This window comes from Blennius ocellaris, assembly GCF_963422515.1.
Source record: "Blennius ocellaris genome assembly, chromosome: 3".
NCBI lineage: Eukaryota > Metazoa > Chordata > Actinopteri > Blenniiformes > Blenniidae > Blennius > Blennius ocellaris.
In genome coordinates this window covers 18,185,436-18,211,018 of record NC_137652.1, presented here as the reverse complement: position 1 = coordinate 18,211,018, position 25,583 = coordinate 18,185,436, and the positions used below count along the sequence as shown (strand labels likewise).

The 25,583-nt window shown below is 40.9% G+C and overlaps 2 protein-coding genes across 2 annotated transcripts in view; both read right to left on the bottom strand.

Annotated features, from left to right (window-relative positions):
* Positions 1-15,055, bottom strand: part of LOC308144604 (extracellular serine/threonine protein kinase FAM20C-like) — a gene marked incomplete at both ends in the record, with an annotated part of 44,860 nt that extends 29,805 nt beyond the window's left edge. Inside the window, 7 exons of the mRNA XM_080515764.1 lie at positions 116-225; positions 1,443-1,623; positions 1,842-1,957; positions 2,067-2,159; positions 3,285-3,363; positions 6,013-6,188; positions 14,562-15,055. Coding sequence (XP_080371890.1) covers positions 116-225; positions 1,443-1,623; positions 1,842-1,957; positions 2,067-2,159; positions 3,285-3,363; positions 6,013-6,188; positions 14,562-15,055 — 1,249 coding nt within the window. The remainder of the gene's footprint in view (positions 1-115; positions 226-1,442; positions 1,624-1,841; positions 1,958-2,066; positions 2,160-3,284; positions 3,364-6,012; positions 6,189-14,561) is intronic.
* Positions 15,056-19,944: 4,889 nt separating this feature from the next.
* aurkb (aurora kinase B) lies at positions 19,945-24,330 on the bottom strand. Its single transcript, XM_080520281.1, has 8 exons — positions 24,190-24,330; positions 23,044-23,122; positions 22,671-22,716; positions 22,398-22,586; positions 20,874-21,012; positions 20,633-20,781; positions 20,315-20,489; positions 19,945-20,187 (listed from the first exon to the last, which is right to left on the bottom strand). The coding sequence occupies exons 2-8, from the start codon at positions 23,105-23,107 to the stop codon at positions 20,014-20,016; spliced, it is 936 nt and encodes a 311-aa protein (XP_080376407.1). The 5' UTR covers positions 23,108-23,122; positions 24,190-24,330; the 3' UTR covers positions 19,945-20,013.
* Positions 24,331-25,583: the final 1,253 nt, after the last annotated feature.

Below are 25,583 nucleotides of genomic sequence, written 5' to 3'. Positions count from 1 at the left end.
ATGATAAGATGTTGCCTTTCACTACAAAATCTCATGAAAGTTTCTCTTGTCTGTACCATAACATAAATAATCTTGGGGGAGAAAATAAAACAAAACCAACTTAGTTTGAACATACTCATGAGGTAATCAAGTATGACCATGTCCATGAAGTCCACCAGCCGTGTGCCTTTGTCATATGGTGCAGTCTTTTTCACAGACGAACAGTAGTCAGGATCCGTCTCCCAACTGAAACAAACAGGGAAAGGCCTCGTCAGAAATAAAGCAGAAACAAAATATATAAAATATCGAATTTAAAGGATCTAAAGTCACTTTTCTCTGTTGGCATGAGATGTCAAACCGCAGATTTTGGTTTGAATGTACTGGTAAAAGTGAAAGTACATATTGATATTTGAGCTACCGTTGACGTTTTCTAAGTAGTAGTAGTGAGGTGAGACAATTTGTCAGACAATGCTTCAAAGCCCAATTAACTAACCATGAACTGATGCGTGTGTAAACCATAGAGCAACAATTGGTGACAATAATTTAAGAAAATATGAAAATTGGGGAAATATAGGCTAATACATTCCTCCAGGCAACTGCAATATTTACAGCAATGAAACTTTCAGTAATAAATGTGACTACAATAAAACTGAGGAATGTCTGCGAGGGCGTAGGAATATTTTAACCATCATTTAATTCTTAACATATCAGACTGAAATTAATTGTTAAAATCTCCTCATGCCAGATGCTGTTGTTATATGGAGAAACTCATCACGTGAAAAGAATTACAAAACGTTTTGCACAAAGGTTGGGTAAAACAAGCAAGAAAGTGGTGGGAAACAAGCAGAAATCCTCCCTGGGTGAACACTTTCGTATCAGGAAAATTCTCTCACAGTGTTTGGTCTGAGAGTTTTAGTCACATTGATCATGCCCATGTTTTGAACCTGATTAAAATGAACAAAAAGTGATTGTTAAAAGTTTTTCAGTTATGATTAGAGAGATTAGTTAATAGATTTCTAAACTTTCCAACTTGTTCTCTTCTACCTTCAACCTTATTGACCCTAAACTGGATAAGCAGATTTATTTATGCAGAATAATTACAAGGGGTTTATATACGTGTATACATATATGTATCTATGTATCTATATTTTGTTTATGTTTTCACATCCGAAATATATCAAGAAGTAGAAGAAGAAAAAGAATTATTATGCTGAGACAGGCAGACTGAGGGGCTACACAATGGTGTAGGGGGTCTCATGCTCACTTTATAGTGAAAATGCTGGGCCAAGATGGCGGGCATGATCTCCCTCTGCATGGTTTTTCTCTTGGTAACTTTAAATGATCCTGGTCAGATCATTCAACTTTGATGTGAATAATGTGAGACACAGTAGACGTACGAATTGTAAACTGGAATGAGAAGCGGTGAAATGCATAATTACACACGTGAATCTGTGTCTACTAACGTTGTCAGCTTGCTGCGGCTGTAGGAGCGTCTCCACGGTGACCTCCAGCTTCGGCGGGGCGCCAGGGAGAGGTCCGGCAGCATGACGGCCATTGAGGCCTCCAGGTCCTGCGGCCGGCCACAGACTGCATGCTCTGTGGAGCAGTAGTAGCTGCACTGGCCGTAGAAGCAAACATTACCCACTGGGAGGCGCCAGAGGAGTGCAGAGAGGCAAAAGAAGCGAGGGAAGGAGAGGAAGAACAAAGTGATGAATGTTGGAGAAGTGGCATAACAGAGGGTGTGGACGGTGGTGACTGTGCTGCGAGTTAAACAGGGAGACGTTTAGTGATTTAGCTTCACACATCTGAGGGAAGTGTGAAGGAATAATAAGGTTTTTGGGAGCGGGAGCGTGATACGATACCGGGCGAGTTGAAAAAGGTTCGAGCCAGCTTGCGGTCAGTGGTGATGTCTTTGATCTCTTTGACCACATCCACCAGCCTGCCAGACACAGGAGGGATTCTCCTGTAACCCAAAATCCTGCAGAGATGAGAGGAAGCAAAGTCAAAGGCACCGGTTACAAAAAGACACTAAGTGGTCAGTTGATGTTGCCACTGCAGTGACTTGGGGGTGAAAATAGATTTCTTACCTGTCGAGGTGGAACGCTGCAATTTCTGCATTGTGTCTCTCGAAGTCAGAGAAGTAGTAGAGGTTGTAGTTGGTCTCATCGTCTCTCTCCTGCCTGTTCCGGAAGATGCAAAGTCAAAAATGCATCCCCGATATTGAGGTATCTATTGATTAGTCACTTCTTCTTCATGATAATTTTGTCTATTCAATTATAGAGCATTGTGATGAAAAAAAACAAAAACAAAAACAAAAATGGACTCAGCCATAACATTGTGACCTCTCGTTATTATGCTCCAAGACTGTGGTCAATTTGCTTTTCTGACATTTTTCTGTCAGAATCAGCATTAACCCCTGCAGATCCCCTAAAGATCTTTCACCGGGTGGTTTTTCTCCCTTATACCACATTTAAAAGATACTGTCGATAATATGTACAGTGCATGACAAGGAATCTTCATTGGGAGTAATTGGTTTATGGTTCCATTCTTCTTAAAACTCATCCATAGATCATCCATAACATTATAACCTATAAACTACAATTGTGAAGGTCCCAATTCTACTGTAAAATCAGTCTCACCGCATTGAGGCCATTACCTCTGTGGTATCTGTTACTGAAATGTTCGCAGCAGATCTTTTCATTGAATGTCATGCAACAATGAAGCCTGTTGCTGCTTCACTGCTTTTTCATCCTTGGACCATTTTTAGATTCTGACCACTGCAGATGGGGAAAATCCCAATAGAGAGGCAGTTTAGAGAATGCTCTGATCCAATCACAATTTAGCTTTTATCAAACTGAAAATCCATTTTTATTCTTGAAATAAACAAACTTTAAAGAAAACAAGATCACCTCATGCCGATATGAATATATACACATAAAGAAACATATATCTCAATCATTCACAGGTGCTATGAAGTAAAGATATCGACAGTGTACTGTAGAAATCTACAAGTAAAATGACAATATCCAGAAATTGTTCATTTTTCTATATTTCTAAACTGTCTCACAGGTGGAAATGAGCTGATGCGACTTGTTCAGATATTCAAAATGTGAGAGATTCACCTATAAAAGATTTGATATAATCGAATAATAGTCTCTTTCATTCACAAATAGTGCATTTCTCAGCTGCCTTAAGGTGTTAAACTCTATTCTTGCCATATCTGTTTACAACTGCATGAAAAAGGACCAGTTCTGTGCAATTTCTGTAACTTTATCCCCACATTGGTTTCTCCAGTTGCGACTCACTTCATGGGCTTGAACATGGCTTGTCCATAGTTGGGAAATGATATAACCAGTTTCAGTTGTGTCCCCCCGGACTTCTGCACTGAAAAACAATGCAGAGAGCATTACTATAGCAACAACGGTGTACACACAAGCACTCATCCACCCGCGACGCACGCACACACACACACAAAATATGCGACCACGCTGTGATTGATTTGTCACTGATGGAGTGCACACATGCACAATGTAACAGAGGATGTGTGCGTCATCAGTGACATAAACACAATCCAGGTCCAGGTCGTTACATCTGTTGCTGTGCTATATTTAGTGTGCCTTAGTGTTAACTCAATGACTCAACTCACTCTTTGTTGACAACATGGCAGGTGAGATCAGTACCACTTTGCACAGTAACAAATAAATTCACCCTGATATCACTATTTTCATTATAATGACTTTTTTTTTTTTTTTTTTAAACACACACTTTATAAATGGTGAACCTAAATGGAAATCGCATATTGAAGTCATACACAAAGTGTCTGTATTATACAATACAAAATTTGGGCCAGAAATCCCTTTTTTTTTAACAGCTTCATGATGTTGTCATTATCAAATAAATGTGTTATTCAGAGCTGTCAAACATTTTACTTCAGGGGCCACATACAGCTTGAATGAGCTGGACTTGTAAAATAGTAATAACCTTTAAACTTAAAAGTATTTCATGGTTGTGGCACCAAGTAAAGGCTACATGATCAAAATGTCTAGGTTGTCACAAAAGCACACAATTAGTTGGGAAAGATTACTACAATCTTAGATAAAGCTAATTTGAATGATATCTTTGAGTGGAGGAGGGTGGAGACTTGTATTTTAACACATCTGAAAAGGAACACCATGACAGAACGAGATTAAACTCACAACACTTTTCACTCACGGTGACAGGATTATACAGAACCTGTGACGACCAGACCCATGGATGGACACGTATTTAACGGTTCACACACGTTCATTTTCAGTACTAAATGTGTGACCTTGAAAAAATATGGGCAATTTCATCACGTACGCCCCAGCATAGAAAAACTATAAAGTGTAACTTTAGAAGTTATTATGGCACTATTTTACAGGTCTGGCCCCTGAAGTAAAATTGTGTATTGTACTCCCATGGTGCATTGCAGTACAACAGTTCAATCCTTGCTCATAGGCTCAGTGATGGCTACATTATTATCTGACAAGTAGAGCACAGTTTCATATCAAAGAATGCCACATTGTCTTAAAAACACAGTGATGGTACCGGACAGGAGTGATTGCTCTTCTTTGGGTTTTTCAGGGAAACTCACATCAGTTGTGACTGTCAACCATTTTGAGTTCCAGATTTACAGTTTCACTGTCATTGCAATTTAATTTGTAAAGTTCTTCCTTCCATTAAGAACACCTACTTTCAGATCTATATCCCATTGTCTTTCTTGTGATCCTCAGGAGAGACCATTCTCCAGTTGTCAAAAAAGCAACCAAGGAACTTTTACTCTAAGTAAATTTTTTATGAGATACGTAAAGCTATTGTTAGATTGTTTTTAGCATTTATCGTCATCTTATTTGTCACAAGTAGTCGGGGCCGTGTGGTGAAAGAGGTTATCAATCTTTTGATTCTGGCTTGATTTCTCTCTTGCACAGTGAGAGGAGCTCCACATACAGCTTGAGATAATCTGCTGACTAAGTCACAAACTTCATTTCTGCTGACTCACTACAAGATACGGCTACCAACAACTGATGCAAATGCAGATGAAAATGACGTGACGATCAAAGTAACACCATAGCGCTGCATGGAAACAGTGGTTTACCAATTCTCAAGAACAAGTTCATACTCTCGTTCTCCTTCCAAGAAGTTTTATTTGCCTGTCTATAAATAATCCTATATCTCATTTACGGTACCTCACTGATGTAAAAAAAATAAAATAAAAAATTCTGATGTAAAAGACATTACTGACTGATTGATCCTGACAAGTCTGCTGCATGATCAGCGTGTCGTCCGTTCATGTTCCATCATCCTCTGAGTCTCTCCACAGTCACTTTCATTTCACTCCAGCTTCAAAGTCTTTCTACATTTGAAAGTCTTGCCCAAAACCTCAAATGTCGCACAATCATAACAAACATACACTTTATTCTCCCCCTCACCTCTCTGTGAGCACACCCATGCTGTACCGCCATACCCTCAGGGAATTATTTCATCAGTCTTAGACCTACTTTGGAGGGTTTGGGGCAGACTGCCGCCTGATAATTCTTCATCACTTATTTATGTCAGTTGAACTGACTCAGTGTTATTATCCTCAATTGAAGTCTTGCTTACATGACAACGTTTTCAAGAAAAGATGCTAAACTTTCATTGTATTTTTGCGGTCTATTTACAGTGTTTGGGGTCGCTGAAAACTCCAGAGTAATGGACAATAACAACAATGGGGGACTCCAGAGGGTCATGACCTCTCAGTCTGTATTCTCCTGAGATTTGGTAGTTTTGTAGTTACACCTGTGATAGCAATCCAACTTGGTCGTTGGTGTGTCTGCTTTTATTACAGAAATAACCAACAGCACCCACCAGTGGTCCAACATGCTAACTACATCATCGCGTTTCTGCCATTGCCGTATAAATACAATTTTAATGCAAAAATGTTCTGAAAAGAAAACATAAAAACAATTCCTTTTTCACTTGGAACATTGTGAATTCACACGGAACAGAATGACTGTGTCGTTAGTGTCCTACCTGCACTGACGACGCGGTGCGTGGTGAGCTGCTGGATCAGAGTTTCCATGTTGGGGTCCCGGTGGGCATAGAGCTGCCAGCGGGAGATCGCCAGGTGGAAGCGCAGCCATGGAGGGTGGCTCTCCGTGCTGCTATTCCAGTTGATTTCCTCGTAGCCTTCCTGGCTCGCACTCAACCTGGAATCAATGTTCAGTACATGAACCGTTCAGTCTTTACAAGTGAAGCATTTTATAGTTTGGCTCACACCTGTTCATTAAAACACGTTCATACAGTCATGAAGTCCCAACTCTGTAATTTCTGAATACCATTGATGTCATACTTTATGGAATAAAAAACATTCTGACAGCGTGACTTATGACTTTTAGTTATAATAATGCATCTGAATCTTCACAAAACATGAACACATCTCTAGTCAGTGGTGCCCTAGACGTTAGAGAAGTAGATGTAATCGGAAGGTTTGATTATCACATTTAAAAAGTACTTGTATGAGAACTTTGTATTGGGAAGCAGCTCAACATTACGATTTGGACATCTACTCATCCTTTAAAAAAAAAGTGGTGATGATGTATCCCTAACTGTGTTAACAGAATAATGAGGATGTTGCCCCATCATGGCAATGTTATAATATTGTAGTTTGCTAAGTATTGGCACCATAGTACATGCTCAGTCAAAAGGGTTTTCAAAGGGTAGCAGAGCTTGCTTGAGATTCCAGAGGCTTACAAACTCACAGATTTGAAGGTTGAATGTGTGCATGAACACATGTAGAGGTGTATGAGCATCAGAAACCTTATACCACTAATCAAGTCCAATTTACAACATCAATAGAAAAAGGAAAAAAAGAAAATAAGATTAAATCCTATTAACATTTTCTCAAGGATTCCAGGTGATGGTTTCATTTTACTTTGATGCTTCAGAAAGAGCCAACATTGATGATTCATTCCTGCAAGAAATTAAATTAAATGTAATATGTGAGGGGCAAAAAAAACTGCATTAGCGGTTTCCGGTTCCGGGTTGTGCATGGCCGCAGCTTAGTAGCACAGCTCCCCGATACGAAGCCAGAAAAAGCCCCTTAAATCTACAGCCGGAGGTTAAATTAGATGGTCTACATCAATATCAGGGGCTGTGAACATGTCAAAAGGGAGACACAGAAAGTTGACGGCGAAGGCTGGACTCGGAGCGGTAAATGACGACGACGAGGAGCATGCTAAGCTAACGTGCCCGACGGAGAGCGAGTCGGAGGTGCCCGAGCAGGCGGAGGGGGAGGCACCCGAAACGACCAAAACACACCAGAAAATGTCGGACTTGGAAGCAGTCCTGCACGAGATACGAGAGTTTAGACGTGAGACGGTGGACAGCCTCCATGGCATCCGAGAGGACCTCAGAACGGCTAACGGTAGGATTGACGAAGCAGAGAGCCGGATTGAGGGGGCGGAGGAGCGCGTCCTGTGCGTGGAGGAAGCGACATGTGAACTCATTAAGCTTCATAAAAAGTTGGAAGAGAAGCAAGTTGATCAAGAAGGGAGGGCCAGGAGAGATAACATTAGACTACACGGGGTCAAAGAAGGGGCTGAGGATGGAGCAGAGTCGGTGGGTGCTTTTGTCGAAGCCTTACTCAGAGAGACCCTGGCCCTACCTACTTCATTTGTGCTGAGTGTGGAGAGAGCCCACAGAGCGCTTGGCCCCCGCCCACCCATCAATGCACCTCCAAGATCAATTGTAGTTAAATTTTTAAGCTACAAGTGTAAAGAAGAAATTATAAAGAAAGCATGGGAAAAAAAGGGCTTTCTCTATGATGGACAGAGGGTCTACGTGGATCATGACTACGCCCCTGAGGTGATGAAAAAGAGAAAGGAGTATGCTGAAGCAAAAAGAGCATTAAGGGAGAAGAAAATCAGATTTCAAACACCATTCCCAGCAAAGTTTCGCGTCTACTACGAGGGAGAGACGCGTCTCTACACCACAGCAGCAGAGGCTACCAGAGACATGGTGGACAGAGGGTTTCGGGTGAACATCATCAAACCAGCGGAGGACCCAATGGAAAAGATCCTGCGTCTGATGTGGCAAAAAAAGAAAGGAGAGGGCAGCCAGGCCCAACCTCAAACCTCCTCAAAAGGATACAAGGAGAAACTACAGGCCTTTAGAAGACCCACGGAGGAGGACTAAGGGGGGGCTACACGTACGGCAACCCTTAGCACAAGTGTTCCAGCACAAGAGAGATGTGTTATATTTTCTGATCTCCAAGTTAAGTTCAAATGGGGAAATTTGTTTTTCTACTAGACTGTGAAGATGAACAGGACCAAAAAAGGTCACGAGGGCCCCCAGTTGGCTGGGGACATTCCCTCCGAGCTGGGAAATGGCTCAAAAAAGGTTGGAAACTGTGAGACCTCAGGTTTGGAAATCCTGTTTGTTTGTTTTGTTCTTTTTTCTTTTTCATGTTCTTGTGTTAACCATTGTTCCTTGGTTCTTAGTTGTTGTAGCATATGGGGTAAAAAGTGTTTTTGTTCAGAGAGCTATGTCAAAAAAACTATATATATAATGGTCATATGAAAGTAGCCTCCTATAATGTTAATGGGTTGTGTAACCCAATTAAAAGGAGCAAGGTCCTCAGCAAAATGAAGAAAGAAGGTGTTGGGGTAATCTTCCTACAGGAAACACATTTAACAAATAGGGAACATGAAAAGTTAAAGAGATACGGCTATAATCAGGAATACTCATCATCATATAAATCAGGGCATAGAAGAGGGGTGTCTATACTGATATCAAACAAAATTAATTTTGAAAAATTGAAGCTTCTCAAAGATAAAGAGGGGAGATATATTCTGGTGGTCGGAAGATTAGACGGCGAAATGGTTTCCTTACTGAATGTATATGCGCCCCCGGGGTCGGACTGGACTTTTTTTAAACAAATCTTTACTATGGTGACAACAGAGGGACAAGGGATGCTGATAGGGGGAGGTGATCTGAATCAAAGGCTGAACTCACATCTGGATGCATCTGGAAAAGTACAGCATAAAAATGTTGTTGGCAACAAAATTCAAAAAACAATAACGCATTTAGGAATTTTGGACATATGGAGGGAACTTAATCCATCTAAAAGAGACTACACCTACTATTCAGCACCACACTCAGTGTATTCACGTATTGACTACTTTCTAATTTACACCAAGGATAGATATAAGGTAAAAAACTGTAACATCGGAGTGATGGATTTGTCGGATCACTGTCCGGTGTATTTGGAGTTAACTATGAGCACAGAGAAAAAAACAACATTGTGGAGACTGAACTCAAATTTACTTAATGGTCAAACGAAGGATGAAATTGAGAGGGAGATCTGCGATTATGTGGAACACAATGACAATGGGGAGGTGTCTCCGTCGGTACTGTGGGACGCATGCAAAGCAGTTATGAGGGGGAAACTAATCGCAAGATCGGTATACAAAAAAAGATTGAAACAGGCAACACTCAATAATTTACAAACTGACTTGGAAAAATTGGAGAGGGAACATAAAGACACATTAGATGGTAAAATCACTGCCGAAATTAAAAAGAAAAGGGCAGAAATTAATGACATTTTGTCACAAGAAATCCAGAATAAACTAATTTACACTAAGCAAAGGTACTGGGAGGCCGGGAGTGTATCCACAAAATTACTGGCATATAGGCTTAAAAGACAGCAGGAAGTGCGCCATGTTTACAAAATAAAAAATTCACAAACAAACTCCATAGTTTACAAAACAGAAGAATTGCATAAGTGCTTTGAATCTTACTATAGACAACTATACTCTCAGGTAGACGCCCAAAATGAGTCCCAAATAGAAAACTTTTTGGAAGGTCTAAACTTGCCTCAGGTAACAGAAGAACAGAATAAGGTATTGGTGTCAGAAATTACAGAAGAAGAAATTAGCAAAGCAATTTCCAAACTAAAAAACAATAAAAGCCCTGGAGCTGATGGATATACCTCGGAATGGTATAAAACCTATAGGAAAACCTTGTCCCCAATGCTGTACAAAACTTTTAACTGGATTCTGAAAGGTGGAGCAATTCCTGATTCGTGGAGGGAGGCAATAATCTCAGTGATTGCAAAGGAGGGCAAGGAAAAATCATTGTGCTCAAACTACAGGCCAATAAGTGTGCTCAATGTAGATTATAGATTGTTTACTGCAATCCTAGCACGTCGCCTGGAAAATGTATTGCCAGAAATTATTAGTCTGGACCAAACAGGTTTTATTAAGCATAGACAAACACATGATAATATCCGTCGGACCTTGCACGTCATGAAACACATCAAAGATAAGAACTTGGAAGCAGTTATAATGGGGATAGACGCAGAAAAGGCATTCGATTCTGTGAGGTGGGAGTTTTTATTCAGGGTAATGAAGAAGTTTAACTTTCACGAGCAATGTATTGGGGCTATCCAAACCTTATACACAAATCCAACAGCAAGAATCAAGGTTAATGGAAGCCTGTCTGATCAGATCAAACTAGAACGGGGGTGTCGTCAAGGGTGCTCGGTGAGTCCACTTCTATTTGCCATCTTTCTTGAACCATTAAGCCAATGGATAAAACAAAATAACTGTATCAAAGGGATTACAATGGAGGGTGACGAACAGAAAATAGCATTATTCGCAGATGATGTTATGTTATATCTGGAAAATCCTAACACTTCTATTCCTGCACTGATGATGACTCTTAAAGACTTCGGAGAGCTATCAGGGTACAAAGTAAACGTTAAAAAAACACAAGTTATTGCCTTTAATTATGAGCCTAATCCAGAAGTAGGACAAAATTACAATTTGAATTGGGAACGGGACACTATAAAATATCTGGGTGTCATTTTACCAAAAGAACTTGAAAAATTAAAATCCTCAAACTATGATCACAAAATATCAGAGATAAAAAACGATTTGGACAAATGGAACCTAATACCATTCCTGAGTTTATCTTCAAGAATAGGGGTGGTCAAAATGAACATACTACCCAGGCTACTATACCTATTTCAGAACATCCCAGTGGAGTTAACTACGAAAGAATTTAAAGAATGGGACAAAATAATATCTCGATACATATGGCAAGGTGCAAAACCCAGAATAAAATATAGAACATTACAATTACCAAAGGGAGATGGCGGTCTAGCCCTTCCATGTTTAAAAAGCTATTTTCAAGCTGCACAGTTAAGGGTTTTGATATATCTCTGTGACCCAGGATACACCGCAAGGTGGAAAGATATTGAGGAACGACTATTTGAGGGGCTCCCAGTACAAACAATAATAAATGATGAGAAATTAAGGTCCCATTGGAAAGAATATCTAAATCCATGGTTAGGGGTATCACTCAAAATATGGTCGAATATTGTGAGGAAAAATAGTTTGGGAAGTCAATGTAGGTTCCTCAGATGGATCGCGTATGATTCGGATTTTGCTCCCAACAAATTAGATAGTAGGTTTAAATTATGGGAGAATGGTCCAAAAATGCATTGGGAAGTTATCAAACATGGGACAGTGATGAGTTTCCAAGACATAAAGGATAAACATGGCCTCAAGAATCAGGACTTTCACAGATATCTACAGCTGAGGCATTATTTAGGACAAGAAATTAAAAAAGCTAATCTGAGTACACCATGGGTAGGCATCATACAGGTTTTAATGGATGCATGTAGCTCCAAGGTACAGCGGAAAGCAATCGCCAGACTTTATAAGGCAATAGAGGATCTGAAGGCAGATGACACAGAATATGTAAAAGAAAAATGGGAGAGAGAAGCTAACATAGATTTGTCAGGAGAGGAATGGGAGGAGATAAGCAATTACCAGTGGAAAACTACAAATTCATTGGTTTGGAGGGAGTATGGATGGAAGAATACCATAAGGTTCTTTGCGACCCCGGCACAGAGGAAACACGGGGACACCAAATGCTGGCGATCCTGTGGGGAAGCTAAAGCAGATCACTTCCACATATTCTGGGGTTGCCCCTTGATTAATCAATATTGGGAAGAGATAGCAAAAATAATAGGGGAGATCTCTGGAACTAAGATTCCAACTAGTTTTAAGATTTTGTATTTTGGATTATTAAAGACTTTGAATTTGAAAAATAAACAAGATGGTAAATTACTGAGGATTATGGTTTTGGCTGGAAAAAAGGCAATAACCAAGAGATGGCGCCAGGATCTGGTGCCGACTGTTGATGAATGGATGGATGTAATGTTGAACATTTATAATATGGAAAGATTGACTGCGTCTCTTAGAATGGAAGTGGACAAATTTAAGTGTAACTGGAAAGGATGGCTACTATATATACAGCAACATAGACCTGACTTTGTGTAGGACCTACTGCAACGTATGTATGCTTCTGTGGACTAATCTTGTCTGAGGGATGCATGTCTGAGGATGGTAATACTTTCTATAGAGGCCGGGCAGATATATACATATATAAAGCATTTTTTTATTTTTACCCCTGGTTCTAAGCTACAACTGTTTCTTGTATTTTTGTTTATTTTATATTTTGTCTTTTTCTTATCTGTTTATTTTCCTTTGTTTATTGTGAGTATTCCCTTTTGTTACAAGTATAGATATCATAAAGGACATTGAGTTTGGGAGAAATGTGCCTGTACTGTGAAGGATTGTCTGTTGTAAATTTTGGAAAATCACAATAAAATACTAATTAAAAAAAAAAAAAAAAACTGCATTAGCATTTCAAGGTGAACGGTAAATAAATTGAAACTGTCAGGCATTTAAAAGAAAGAATAACCCACAAAAACATTTTTTTTTCTATTTGGCTAATTTACAAATTGATCTAAAATATCTAGATACTCAAGCAAAAACACAAACACAACACTTTTGTTTTTTTACTCCCATTTTTTATGATCTGAACTCAAAGATGTTTTTTCTATACACACTAAAAAGCGTATTTCTCTGAAATATTGTTGACAAATGTATCTTAATCTATGAGCACTTCTCCTTTGCTGAGATAATCCATCCACCTCACAGATGTGGCATATCAAAATGCTGGTTAGACAGCAGGATCATTGTAGAGGTGTGTATGAGCCTGGACACAATAAAAGAAAGGACACCGTAAAATGTGCAGCTTTACCACACAACACAATGTCAGAGATGCCACAAGTTTTGACAACAGGAATGTCCAGCCGAGCTCTTGGCCATGAATTGAAGTTGTCTCCAAAGGCATTTCAGAGAATTTAGCAGTACATTCAACCCGCCTCACAACCGCAGGCCACATGTAACACGACCAGCATCTTTGGACAGCTGCTGCAACAATCGGTTTGCATAACCAAAACATTTTTGCACAAACTGTCAGAAACCATCTCAGGGAAGCTCATCTGCATGCTCGTCGTCCTCATCGGGTCATCTGACTGCAGTTTGACGCTGTGGGAAAATGGTCACATTCGATGGCGTCCGGCATTTTTGAGTGGTGTTCTCTTCAAGGATGAATCACAGTTTTCGCTGTTCAGGGCAGATGGCAGCGTGTATAAAAATCATGTGGGTGAGCGAGTTGCTGATGTCGACGTTGTGAATGGAGCGGGCCATGGTGGCGGTGGGGTTATAGTATAGCAGGAACAATTAACACAGGTGCATTGTATTGACAGCATTTTGAATGAAAGAGATACTGTGAAAGATTTTGGGGCCCATTGTTGTGCCACTAATCCACGACCATCACCGCATGTTGCGACAAAACGATGCACCGTCCCATGTTTGCACGGAGATTTGGACACAGTTAATGGAAACATCATAGTTCTTGTATGGGCAGGGTACTCACTGGACTTGTCACCCACAGATCATGTGTGGGATGCTCTGCCTCAACATATAGGATGGCATGTTCCAGTTACTGCCAATATACAGAAACTTGGCACAGTCGTTGAAGAAGAGTCAAACAACATTCCACAGGCCAAAATCAACAACTTGATCAGCTGTATGTCAATGTGTTGCACTGCTTGTGGCAAATGGCCACCGGCTTGTTTTCTGCCCTGGGCAAACACTTGCACTTCCTTAGATCTTTGAGTTCAGATCATGAAAAATGGGAGCAAAAACGAAAGTTTTGCATTTGTCGTTTTGTTCAGGGTAGTTTGGCAAATGGGAACAACTGGTTTAGTGAGGTTGAAAATGATTGGGAGAAATATATAAAGTACTTTCTGTGTGAATTCCTGGTAGTGTCTGTTAAGAACCCTGCGGTGTACTTTAGCTTCTTGCATACTGTATCTACAGAGACATGAATAAAACCTTTTGAAGGAACATTGTCACAAATCAACGGGAGACGTGTTGACCCCTGCAGTTTGATCCATCTGGTGGAAATCTTGTGATTCACATTTTTCAGAGAAATGCACAAAAGAAACCGAGTGACATTATGGTTTTAACTAAATGTTTAACTTTGAATCCCCCCATCCTTCATTTGATTAGATTAATATTGAACCACATTTTATATACAGTATATTGAAGGAAGGGATTATTTGTGTTGTATGTGGAAAGTTTCTGATTGAGAAAAGAAGTCCAACACATATGAACAAACGCTGACACACTTTCACACACTGACAGCTTCATACTGACCACATCAGGGAGCTCTTCTCACTGGCCTTGATCTTTGGTTTCACTTTCATCAGCCGGTCGTCCACCGTGACTGCAGAACTGGGTATGTTGTAAAGCGGATGGTCAAACAGCGCCTCCAGCTTTGACAAATCAGACTCTAAAGACCCAGCTTTGTTTGTGCCCTCCTTGTCAAATGTTGTATTTTTACCTCCGTTCACTAGCGAGCCCTTATCAGAAACTGTGTCCATGTGATACTTGGTGTCCTTTTTGGCATCTTCATAGGAAGAATGTCTTTGTTTAGTAGCAGTGGGTGGCTCAGCAAGACCTCTGATTTCCACAGTGGTGTGGGTGGTGCGTGCCAGGCCTCGCTGGGTGTGTGTACCGGGCGATGGTGGCGGGTCACAGGGCTGTTGGTAAATGGAAAGTGAGACAAGCGCCAGGAGGAGGTGAAGGAAAATGGTGATGAAGGCCAAGGACAGACAGATTGTCCTGGAGCGACGGCGCGTACGCCACATCGCCCTGCTGAAAGGGAGAATGAGGAGAGGTTACTGCATGAGATGGAATAACACTGATTTATGCAGAGAGGATCATGTGTAGGGCTTAAGCTGAAATAGGAACATCAACAAGACAAAACTTGGTATTTTGAAATGCGTTTAGTGAGCTTTATTACGATATCAACTCAACCTATTTGTATTCTACTATGACCGTGTATTCCTCTTTCTTCTGTTATTGTACAAATCATTACAAAATGAATTTATGCAGTTGTTGACTTACATAAAGATTCCTTCCTTCATAAAGCTCCCCGATAGCTTTCAGATGACTTGCTGCTTTTCCCGGTGGAATGAGAAGAGTCTGTATCAGGATCCAGTCAGCTTTAACCGAACTGTTTGCTATCAGGATAAGGACGGGAGCGTTGCCAGGTTAACGTGATCTGGACAGCAATCAATGTGTTTACTCTTCTCTTGTGAAGCATGCTTGACTTTTTAACAGGGGGTATCCAGCCCTCCAGTACCATCCACAAGCCAGGTCAAGAACACTCATGGTTCTCCAGACCCTCAAACCAGATTGGAGAGTTTTTGACCGGGCATTCCGGCTCAGTGGGCTGTGGGTCATATCGGATCGATGGCCTTTCTGTCCTGGTTGCCCTCTATGTCTGCCCGACCCTGGTCTTCTGTTCTTTCCAGAGTCTCTGATGTTTAAGTCACCTTCAACTCCCTCCTTTTACCTCCTTCCCTTGCAGCGCCTGTCGCTCATCAGTTGATTGATTAATGGATATTTGGGCTTGGTCTGTGTTTCCGTTATCTACAGGGGCAATACAAAACAATAAGAGCATGTACATAAAACACCTGGCTGAAAACACAGCAACTTGAAATGCAATAAATAGATTTAAACATGCATAAAAAAATACTGTCAACACTGATCCTGTCACAATGGGAACATGCACAATATACATATTGCAATAGACAAAACTGTAATTGTTTATGCATGCATGCACTGTGCACTCATGCTCTGCATGCATCAGCATTGAACGTGTGTCTAAAGTTGCAGTGTGTGAAGAAAGAGCACTGGTTTTTGGAAGAACTTTCAAACCCCAACCGACATAGATTTCCTCAAAGTGGGACAACAAAGTTTATAGTTATTGCCATTTGCCTCAATTCTGACTGATCTTTTACTGAATGGTGGACAAACCCATGATCCAGCTAATGCTAATAGTTTTGGCCCTGCCATGCTGACCAGATAGGAAAAGTTTGAATAACTGCATATTGCAGTTTACCGATCTCTTATTCAATAGTGCCAAACTCATTATAGTCCCTGGGACACATAAAGCACAACCAGATACATAAAGGGAAATAAATGCATTTACTGAAATATAGTTTTACAAAGTTACAAAGTAACAGATATGTCAGTATTGTGTTGTCCATTTTGAATGATGGAAAACACATTCCAATGTTTTTCTTTTGCAGCATTTTGCAGTGTTCTACGTTTATGTTTTCCCAAACTCATTTTGTCACTCCATCAGTAAGGAAGGAAACTTTCCGTGCTGCATCACTGATCCAGCTTATGTCTTAGAATTGTGCTCCCTCTAAACCACTGCAAACCCCAGTAAATGAATCACAAACAGTAATTAATTTGACTGAAAAATCAAAGTCATTGGATGGAGTTTTTCCCTCTTTCCAAACTCATTTTGTGGGAGGCAGATTCACACTGCATCCACTGATTTTATTCCTTTCCTCTTTCCTACAGATACCCGAGAAACAGAATTAAGTGGGTTTCTTTCCTCTCACCAATCTTTGTAAAACTAACCACTGCGGACCAGAAGGAGCCCACCAGAGCAACTCTAACATAGTCAACCTCATCAAAGTTCGTCAGAGCTTCAAACAGGCTTCTTTTGTCTCATGACTTTCCAGACGATCATTGATGAGAACTTTTTGCTCACTGATGTCCCATTTACAAAAGTTTTCTGGTGAAAAAATAAAACCTTCCTTATGTTAAGGTTGCCCATTTACACGACAACACTCAGATTCCGTCTCCGAGAAGACGGGGAAAAACACAACTTTTCTGCACATCGTGGCTTCATGGTTTCATTACAATAACACACGACAGCACCACTAGTGGCTATGCATGGAAATTACACGATTTTCAGCATTTCCATGATAACCGACATCATTTTCAAAATTAGACGTATAATTACAAAAATTATCTCAAACAAAAGCGCAAAAACAACACGCCTTCCTTTGAAACATTGTCGTGTAAACTGGGCTTTTGTCCATGGGTGTAATCCTCACCAGATGTGTTTATACTATATGTGTTTATGCTTTACCAAAATGCTCTCCAATACAACACTGAGTCAAGTACAATTATCTTTTTTGGCAGTTTCAACTGCATATATAAGAGCTCATTCCAACACAAATACAAAGTTAAAACCATACAGGTCACCAGTGAGCACCCTCCAAGCAGCCTTTGATACAAACCGAAATGGAAAAAGATCAGCCTCCTTTGGGTAATCCTCATATTCTGAATGTGAAAACATGACTTTACAGCTTCAGCAAAGGGTCAATCAATACACAATCTAACTTTTACATGAAGCTATAAATAACTATGTGGCTCCCGCTGCAGAAAGACCTTTATCCTTAATTTCAACACATCTGCTTTTAGGAAATCACTGCTGGGCTGCAGTTGTTATAGTTGAAGCATGAAGTTGAAGCTGAACATAACAGAGAGAAAGTGCTGGTGACATATTCTGTCTCAGTGCATGAAGACGAACCTCCGCGGTTAGTCATGAGACACATACAAAGTGGCCTGGTCCACATGACACATGAAGAGAGGCCAGTGATGCAAATGATACGTTATGAAGTGTGATTGTAACACCATGACTTCTTTCAGGAGTATGTTAGTAAGTCATTGTGAAATTCAGTGAGCCTCATAATCCATGAAAACGGCGACTGTCTCTCTCAGTTCTGCTCACTGAGGCAACATTAGTCATTAGTTCTTTGTAATGGATTCAAATATGTAAAACAAGTGTAATTTCTGAGAAATGCCGATATAAAATCCAGTTTGGTTTAACGAATTAAAATCAGTTTTGGTCCAGAAACTGAAACTGAAAGTCAAGGGAAGCATTAAATGTTAGTGTCGGGTGTAAATGTAGTACACACAGAGAGAAAATGATCTTCACTTCGTGAGACGTCAACTCCCTCACCAGGCGGTGGGCGAGACAGATGCTTCACATTCTGCGTGTGTTTGAGCTGAGACTTTGATTGCGGGACCTCGGGCCTCGTGGAGAGTCCCCCAGGATGCACGAGGCCTGTGAAGTACACTACTTTAAAGTCTGAGTGAGCGCATCGACATGTTGTACATGTTCGCGCGGTGCCATACACGTGACTGAGATCAGGCTCCATGACACGCACGTGTGTCAAAGAGCGCTAAAAGCTATAAGAGCCTGAACCAGTGGATTAAAATGATTTTGTTTCAAAGCTTTTTCAATGGTCTCACAGGTGGTGCCATTCATTTATTATTCATCAGCATTCATAAAACACTAAAGTATTGCATACCAATGTGAGCCAGATGCAAATGAAGGAGACAGGGGAAGAAAAAAAAAAGATAGACATTAAAAAAACCCACAGTGGGATTAAAAGTTGCTGGAGATGGGAAATTATAAATACAATTTTTGCATTTCTACATAGTGTTTCCCTCACTAAAGTAGCTCCCCTGTCTATTTCCTTGAAAGCGAATAAACAAAGGCTCAGGACTATTTTAGCTTCCTCTCTGAATTAATTGAAGGCAGAAAGCTGATTAAATGAGATGAAAACAAGAAAATTAAAGACTTAATTATTCATCTATCCTTTATTTACTCATTTGTTGAATTACACTTCTATCACAATTACCAGCAAAGAAAGCTGATAATTTAATAAGGAAGAGGCAAAAATCATGTAAATACCTCTTTTTTAGGACGGGCGTCTGAAAACTACTGCAGAGCCACATGGATTTCTCCAGCTCCAATGAAGTGCCCCTAGTAGCTTTACCAACATAAAGAGTAAATAAAAGGATTTCTTTTGTCCCAAGTTCCAGGTGATAAATGTGAAGATCAAACGTAAAACTTAATGAGTAGCATCATAAACTAATAGCTAAAAGTAATGCCGTCGTACTCCAGAGTGGTCTTGCTCCTGACTCGGTCCCTTAAATGTCCAGCACATAGTGCGATCTTAACAAGTTTACTGCTTGCTACACTGTACAGTAATCTAACAAACTTTGGGCCACGACATTATGTTTGTTGCATGCAGATTGCACAATGAAACAAGCTGAATCGCAGCCGCTGTCGACACGAGTTATTAATATGAACAGAGCATGTACGCGTTTGGAGAGAAAGAAAGAAGAGGGGAATCAGATGCGGCCTGTGCTCGGAAAGAGAGCAAGTACTTGTTCTTTCATTCTCCAGAAAAACACATAACATGTAAATATAAACAGATTCTAAGAGAATGCAGTTACCCGAGTTGTATTTTTTCCTAACTTTCAAAAGCAACAATGTAAAATAACATGGCCATCCATGACCAGGGGCCTGTAGGAATGGATGTATTATTAAAACATCATCTATGTGTGGTTTGTTTATGTGCATGCTCCCGGGTAGAAAATTGGACTTCTCCAACCACTTCAACGTAACACCACACAAACTTCCATCTTTTTAAAAAGTGTTTATTCTATATCATAGAGGTGTTGTGACAGTAAAACCTGGTAAGAAACTTCTCACAAGTGAAGCTGTCTTGCAGAAGCAACACGTGAAGACCAACATTTCAGTAAAGGTAAAACTTCTAGAAACAGAAAAAGATAGAAAACAGACGGATCAGAGAAGCATACATGTGAGATCGAGGAACTTGACAATAAAAACGAAGCCCATGGCAGTGAATCAAAACAGGCTTTGAGTCTTTCGTGGAGCCCAGGATAAAAGGTTGAAGGATGAGATTTGGTGTGCTTGGTGGACTCAGGAGGTTTTGGCGGGGTAACCGGGAGGCAGGAGCCTGTGGGAGTTGCTGCGCACCCAGGGGTGGTCGATGACACTCTTCAGGGGGAGGCGGCTAATGGGGCTATGGCGGAGCAGCTTGGAGATGAGGTCCCGAGCACCGACCGAGACGCATTTAGGGAACTGCAGATCCACCTGTGGGGGTGGGGGTAGGATTTCAATTAATAATCCAGCCATCTTTAATTCAGGATCACAGGGACGAAGATTGACGACTGACACACCTCCAGGACACTTGGAGACAGAGTTAAAGCCCACCACTGACCTTCGTGATTCTCTTGTACGTTTCTGTGTGGCTGGCAGTTTCAAAGGGAGGGTTGCCGACTAAGCACTCGTAGCAAAGAACTCCGATGCACCACAGGTCCACCTTCTCGCTGTGGGTGTGTCCCTCGATCATCTCTGGAGGGAGGTAGTCCAGCGTCCCACACATGGTCCGACGTCTGCAGGATTAAGAGGTCAGCAGAGAGCAAGAAGCCGCGTTTTAGTTCAGGTACTTCTAAAGTAACATTTCCCCGTTTAGATGCTTGGACCGGTCTTGTTGAGCGCTTGTGACCAGCAGCCTGTTGTGACTCCAGTCACTCACCTCAGAGACGGTGCGTGAACAGACCAACCAAAGTCTGCGATCTTCAGCTCACCACGATACCCGAGGAGCAGATTCTCTGGCTTGATGTCGCGGTGGATCACATTCTTCTCGTGGCAGTACAACAGAGCGTCTGATATTTCCTCCATGTACTGAAAATGTGATGAGGTTGAGAATAAATTACAAGTGAAACGAATGTGATCCTGTCTTTACCATTTTCTACAGAATAGAAACATTCAGTTACCGTGGCAGTGCGCTGGTCGTCAAACCTTCCACACCTCTGCAGCTCTTTGTACATTTCACCACGTGGAGCGTACTCCAGCACCAAGAACACTCTCTTAGGGTCGTGGAAATAATTGTAGAAGCGGAGGATGTTCGGGTGCCTGAACGAAAACAAAACCTTCCGTGTGATTCCGTGCTGATGCAATATTAGACATTCCTCAACACACGAAAGCCGTGTAACAGGACAAGAACAGAGATGAGTCCTTCTTGTCGGAATGAAAAGACTCATTTCCATGGCAACATTTCGAAAAGGAGGTCAGTTAATGGAAATGGCTTAAATGCTGAAAACGATGTAGTTTGCATGTCGGGCCATTCGTGGGAGGCGGTTTGTTTCAGTAATGAAGGTAACACAGAGAACAATACACGAGAAATATTGACAATGGTGAATACGCAGACATTCGTCTGGACAGACAAACAAGTCTGATTGCTATTGAGGTGACTATCAACCATCATAGAACGACCAATTGCCAGGACTGGGAGGATAGACTGGGAGTCATGACTCTGGAGGCAAACTTCATGGTCCATCTTACTGCGATTGTACAGAACAGTTTACGTCCGGCATGGTGCACATGTGAAGTAATAGCATTTCAGAAAAGTTGCCTGTCCCACCCCGGCTTCCATGGAGACAAAGACGGGGCATTTTCAAAAAGTTCCACTTTGGTAGCAGTTTTCAGAAAGGTGTATTTTCATGCCCCCAAGCGCTGTTGTCATTTAAACAGAGAAAATGTGACTAAAGTGTGCCTTTTTGACTCGAAAAGCTGTCGCATAAACAGGGCCTAAATCCCCAAAAGACTCAAAATAGATCAAATAATGTAGTCACATAGCTCACTCACAACTTTTTAAAGGATTTGGGCCAGTTGCGTGTGCAGTCACCAACTGGAATGACGGCCATACTGGCAGAGTGACAGGAGAGACGTTCTCTCCTCTCTGCACCTTCCTACAGGATCTCTGACTGTTGAACTGGAAAGTTTGTCTGTCCCTCAAGCGCCGTCCTGTCTGACGTTTACTTGTTTGTTGCTGTACATTTCTGTGCTTTCCCTCCATTTATCCTCTAACCACAAATGAGTCACCAGAAAGCTTTCACCCTGGAGCCTGGTTCAGTTGAAAGTTCTCCTCCCATCAAGATATAGCTTATATTGTCAAAACTGCCTGCTCATATGGAACTGTTGGGCTTACTCTTTTTATTTTCATTTAAAGTGGCGCAACATGACAAGATTGTGTTGTAACTGATGTCCTAGAAGTGAATCTCAAACTGATTTTTCAGGTGTCAGGCTTCATTACAAAAACAGACAGCGCTGACTAGTGGCCTGGCATGCTGACGACACCGTTTTAAGTTTTTAAGTGGCTCTTCTTCTTCATGGCGCACAAAAACTTTGATTATTCCAGATTGGGCTTGGTCCAGCTTAACTTGTCAGACTGCAGAAGTAGAAACTCAAACCAATAGGAATGCACAGGAACCGACATGAAGTGTTTCACGGATACTAACTTGAGATGCGCCTGGATCTCGATCTCCCTCCTCAGCTGATGCTCCACGCCTTCTTTCTCCATCTGCGACTTGAACAGGACCTTCAGCGCCACGATTGCTTGAAGCTCCTTCACCCGGGCCAGGTACACGTTACCAAACTTGCCCTTTCCAAGAGGTCGGCCGATGTCGAAGTCATCAATGGTGATTTTCCTGATATTGAAGATCAAATGGTCACTTCCATGTTTGATTTCATTATCTAGTTAATACACAGCTGAAGACGCAGTGAGCACTCACTTTGGAGCTAAACTGGAGGATGAACTGGAACAATCTCTCCCAGGGACTGAAAAAGACACCTCAGTTAAAACATATAGACCACAAGTCCCATCTCCGTATTTTCTGGCTGAATGACGATAGAAATATTAAGGTCATGGAGATGAATTGTGAGGAGAAAAAGGAAAACTAGCAGTTTCTATGACCACAAATTTCAACAGAACAGCAATAGTGGTATTCAATATTGCTTTATTTTGTAACAAGGAGAAGATGAAACACATCAAACACAGCTCAGTTCGGGGTCACTTACAGGTCAGTTTCAGCTTGCGTCTATACAATACTGCCAAAATATCCTTTACATCTAAACTTTAAATAAAAGAGGAAGATGTTAAGTTACCTGTGTTTGCATTATTGGTCTGTCTGCGCGGCTCCACCAGAACACGTTGTGGACATGCCGGCATGCTCGGAGTCGCAAACTGAGATCCGGGGGGCAAACACAAGACAGCTTATAAATGACTTATTGCTACGACCAAGGAAAAGAGGGAACATATTTATGGACATGGAAGAGAAGATGACGGTTGTTCAACGTTCAATTTATTTTTAAGTTTTTCCTAGAGTTGTTTTCATTTCGTTGAAGAGTGTACTATGGAGAACACAAAAAACCCATGTCCTCCTGTACCCCACAAAAATGGACAAAATAAAACTATGAATTGAAAGGTGGGCGTGGCAGGACAGCCAAACAAAAACAAACAGGTGCAGTACAGAGCCGGAGAAGCCAGTACAGACACTGTGCTCAGGCAACAACTCAAACTAAACCAGATAAAAAAGAAAGTGAAAACAGGACAGCTGGTCCTGCCAAGCCAAAATGAGAGCAAAAGGCTGAAGCTAAAAAAAAACACTGGCTGCCAGGAAGTCATGACAGAGGCTCGAGGCATGGAACACCTGCTGGCTGGGGTGCGCATGGAGACAAGGTGAGCCCTACAGGTAGCGGAGATGGAGCAAACAAGAGAGCATGAGCCCATGAGACCCGGCCTCTTTATAGGCAGAGCAGGAGCAGTAACGAAAAATACCACAGTGCTAATAACTATATAAACTCACAAATCTAAAAAACGTATTTAGAAAAATAACTGGGAGGAAATACCAATAAAAGAAAGAAAATGGGGGAGGGGGGGAGTGCCATCAAAACAATAACACTTATTCCCATCATCCACTGCGGCTAGATGCAATGTTCACATCTGCTATTTTAAAAAAGGGGCAGCACATTACAAAGGCACCAACCTGAAACAGCACCTCTTCCTGATCAGACTGCAAACAAAGTGAATGTTCAAGTCCAGCTAACAAATCCATCTGTAAAACTCCTAGCTGAAGCCGGATGTGCAAAGCATTGTGGGATTCAGCCTCTGACCCACAGAGAATATTCTCTGTTCATATAAACAGGATGCTATTATCTCTCATTTGGAAAGAAACCAATCGATTGGACATGAGAGAATCATGTAACTGCAGCTACCAGTACATTAATTAGCTTATTACGATAATTACTTACCGATCTTTGCAGAACTCTCAGCTCATTTTCCTTATTCTGTAAAGTAAAAAACACAATTCAAAAACTTGTACCGATACTGAACTTGACTGGAGACCTAATGAAAACTAATTTGAGTTTAATTTGTTGACATTTTGTTGTATGTTGATGAGGCAGTGAATAAATAAAAGGACATTTAAAAGAAAAGAAAAGTAATAATTTAACCTTTTTGTTATTTTAAAGGCCACATTAAAGTCCTCCATGTCTATTTGGCTGCTCGTGTTTTACAAGTATCGCCACAGCAAGTCAGTGCAACTGGCAACAGACATTAGTTTTTACACTTGATGGCTCCAGTCGCAGCCACAATTCAAATAACTTTAGAGCGTCAAACTACATTTTAGTTCAGTCACCACATACAGCTTGAGTGGCTTGGACTGGTAAAAATAGATCCGTAATAACCTTTACATTTTCTCTCTCTCACAAAAACAAAAATACGTATCCTGTTAAAATATGGGTGTTTTTACAAACCTAAACTGACAAGGCAAGTTTGCAAGCTTTCATGGCAGTATCGCTTAAATATCAGCTCTGGTGTCAATGTTGTGTTTGCCACTTGCAAGAAATAAGTTTCAAAAAAAATAAATCTCAGTTTTCTTAGAAACTATTCTAATTTGCTTGGTAGTTTGTTAAACCATATTGGAGCCTCTTGCAGGCCCGTTTTTCGTCCACAGTTCGTCCAAGTTTGACACCCTTGACGTAACCAATAGTGTTGGGTGACAAAAACAACCTTGAAGTCAACATCCACTTCCTGTAGTTCAAATGTTAATCAAAACAATAGTGATAAAATCCACAGTACTTGAAAAAAATAATCAAAGTTTAAAAACTAACAAAAGACACTGTACTGCATCCTTTTTGCTATTATGACGAGAGGTTTAAAATAAATCTAGCCAAAGATTGAGGTTCTAGTGAGGTAAATGAAGCTTGATTCAACTGGTGTTAAGTTAAAATCAAACCGTTGAAACTACAATCAACTACATCCTGATCGCGATGTTTTCTGCGACAAAGGAAAACACACCGTGTGCATAATCTGATTAAAGTGCGTGATAGTCTATTTTAAACATTTCGTTTAAAAGTATAAAAGGCATCAAATGTAGGCATCCTTAATGCATAAATACGCTCATGTAAGAATATAAACACTATAACCGACAGAAAGGCACGGTATATCTTCCTAGTTGGTGTCTATTTTAGAGAAATCAGACGTTAGAGGGAGCTAGCACATCCAGTTTAGCAAACGCTAGCTGAAGTTCGCGTCAAGTTGAGCGAAATATTTCACATTTATATGGGTTATGCGCCTTCTTATGAACTATTACCAGATAACAACAACGACTAAACATGAGAATACCTGCATGGTTGTGTAGAAA

Coding starts and splice junctions, on each gene's coding strand:
- aurkb (XM_080520281.1), bottom strand. CDS start 23,107: ATGCCGGCATGTCCACAACGTGTTCTGGTGGAGCCGCGCAGACAGACC. Junction 20,490..20,632: donor GTTCACGCACCGTCTCTGAG/GTGAGTGACTGG, acceptor TTAATCCTGCAG/ACGTCGGACCATGTGTGGGA. Junction 20,188..20,314: donor CGTACAAGAGAATCACGAAG/GTCAGTGGTGGG, acceptor CCACCCCCACAG/GTGGATCTGCAGTTCCCTAA.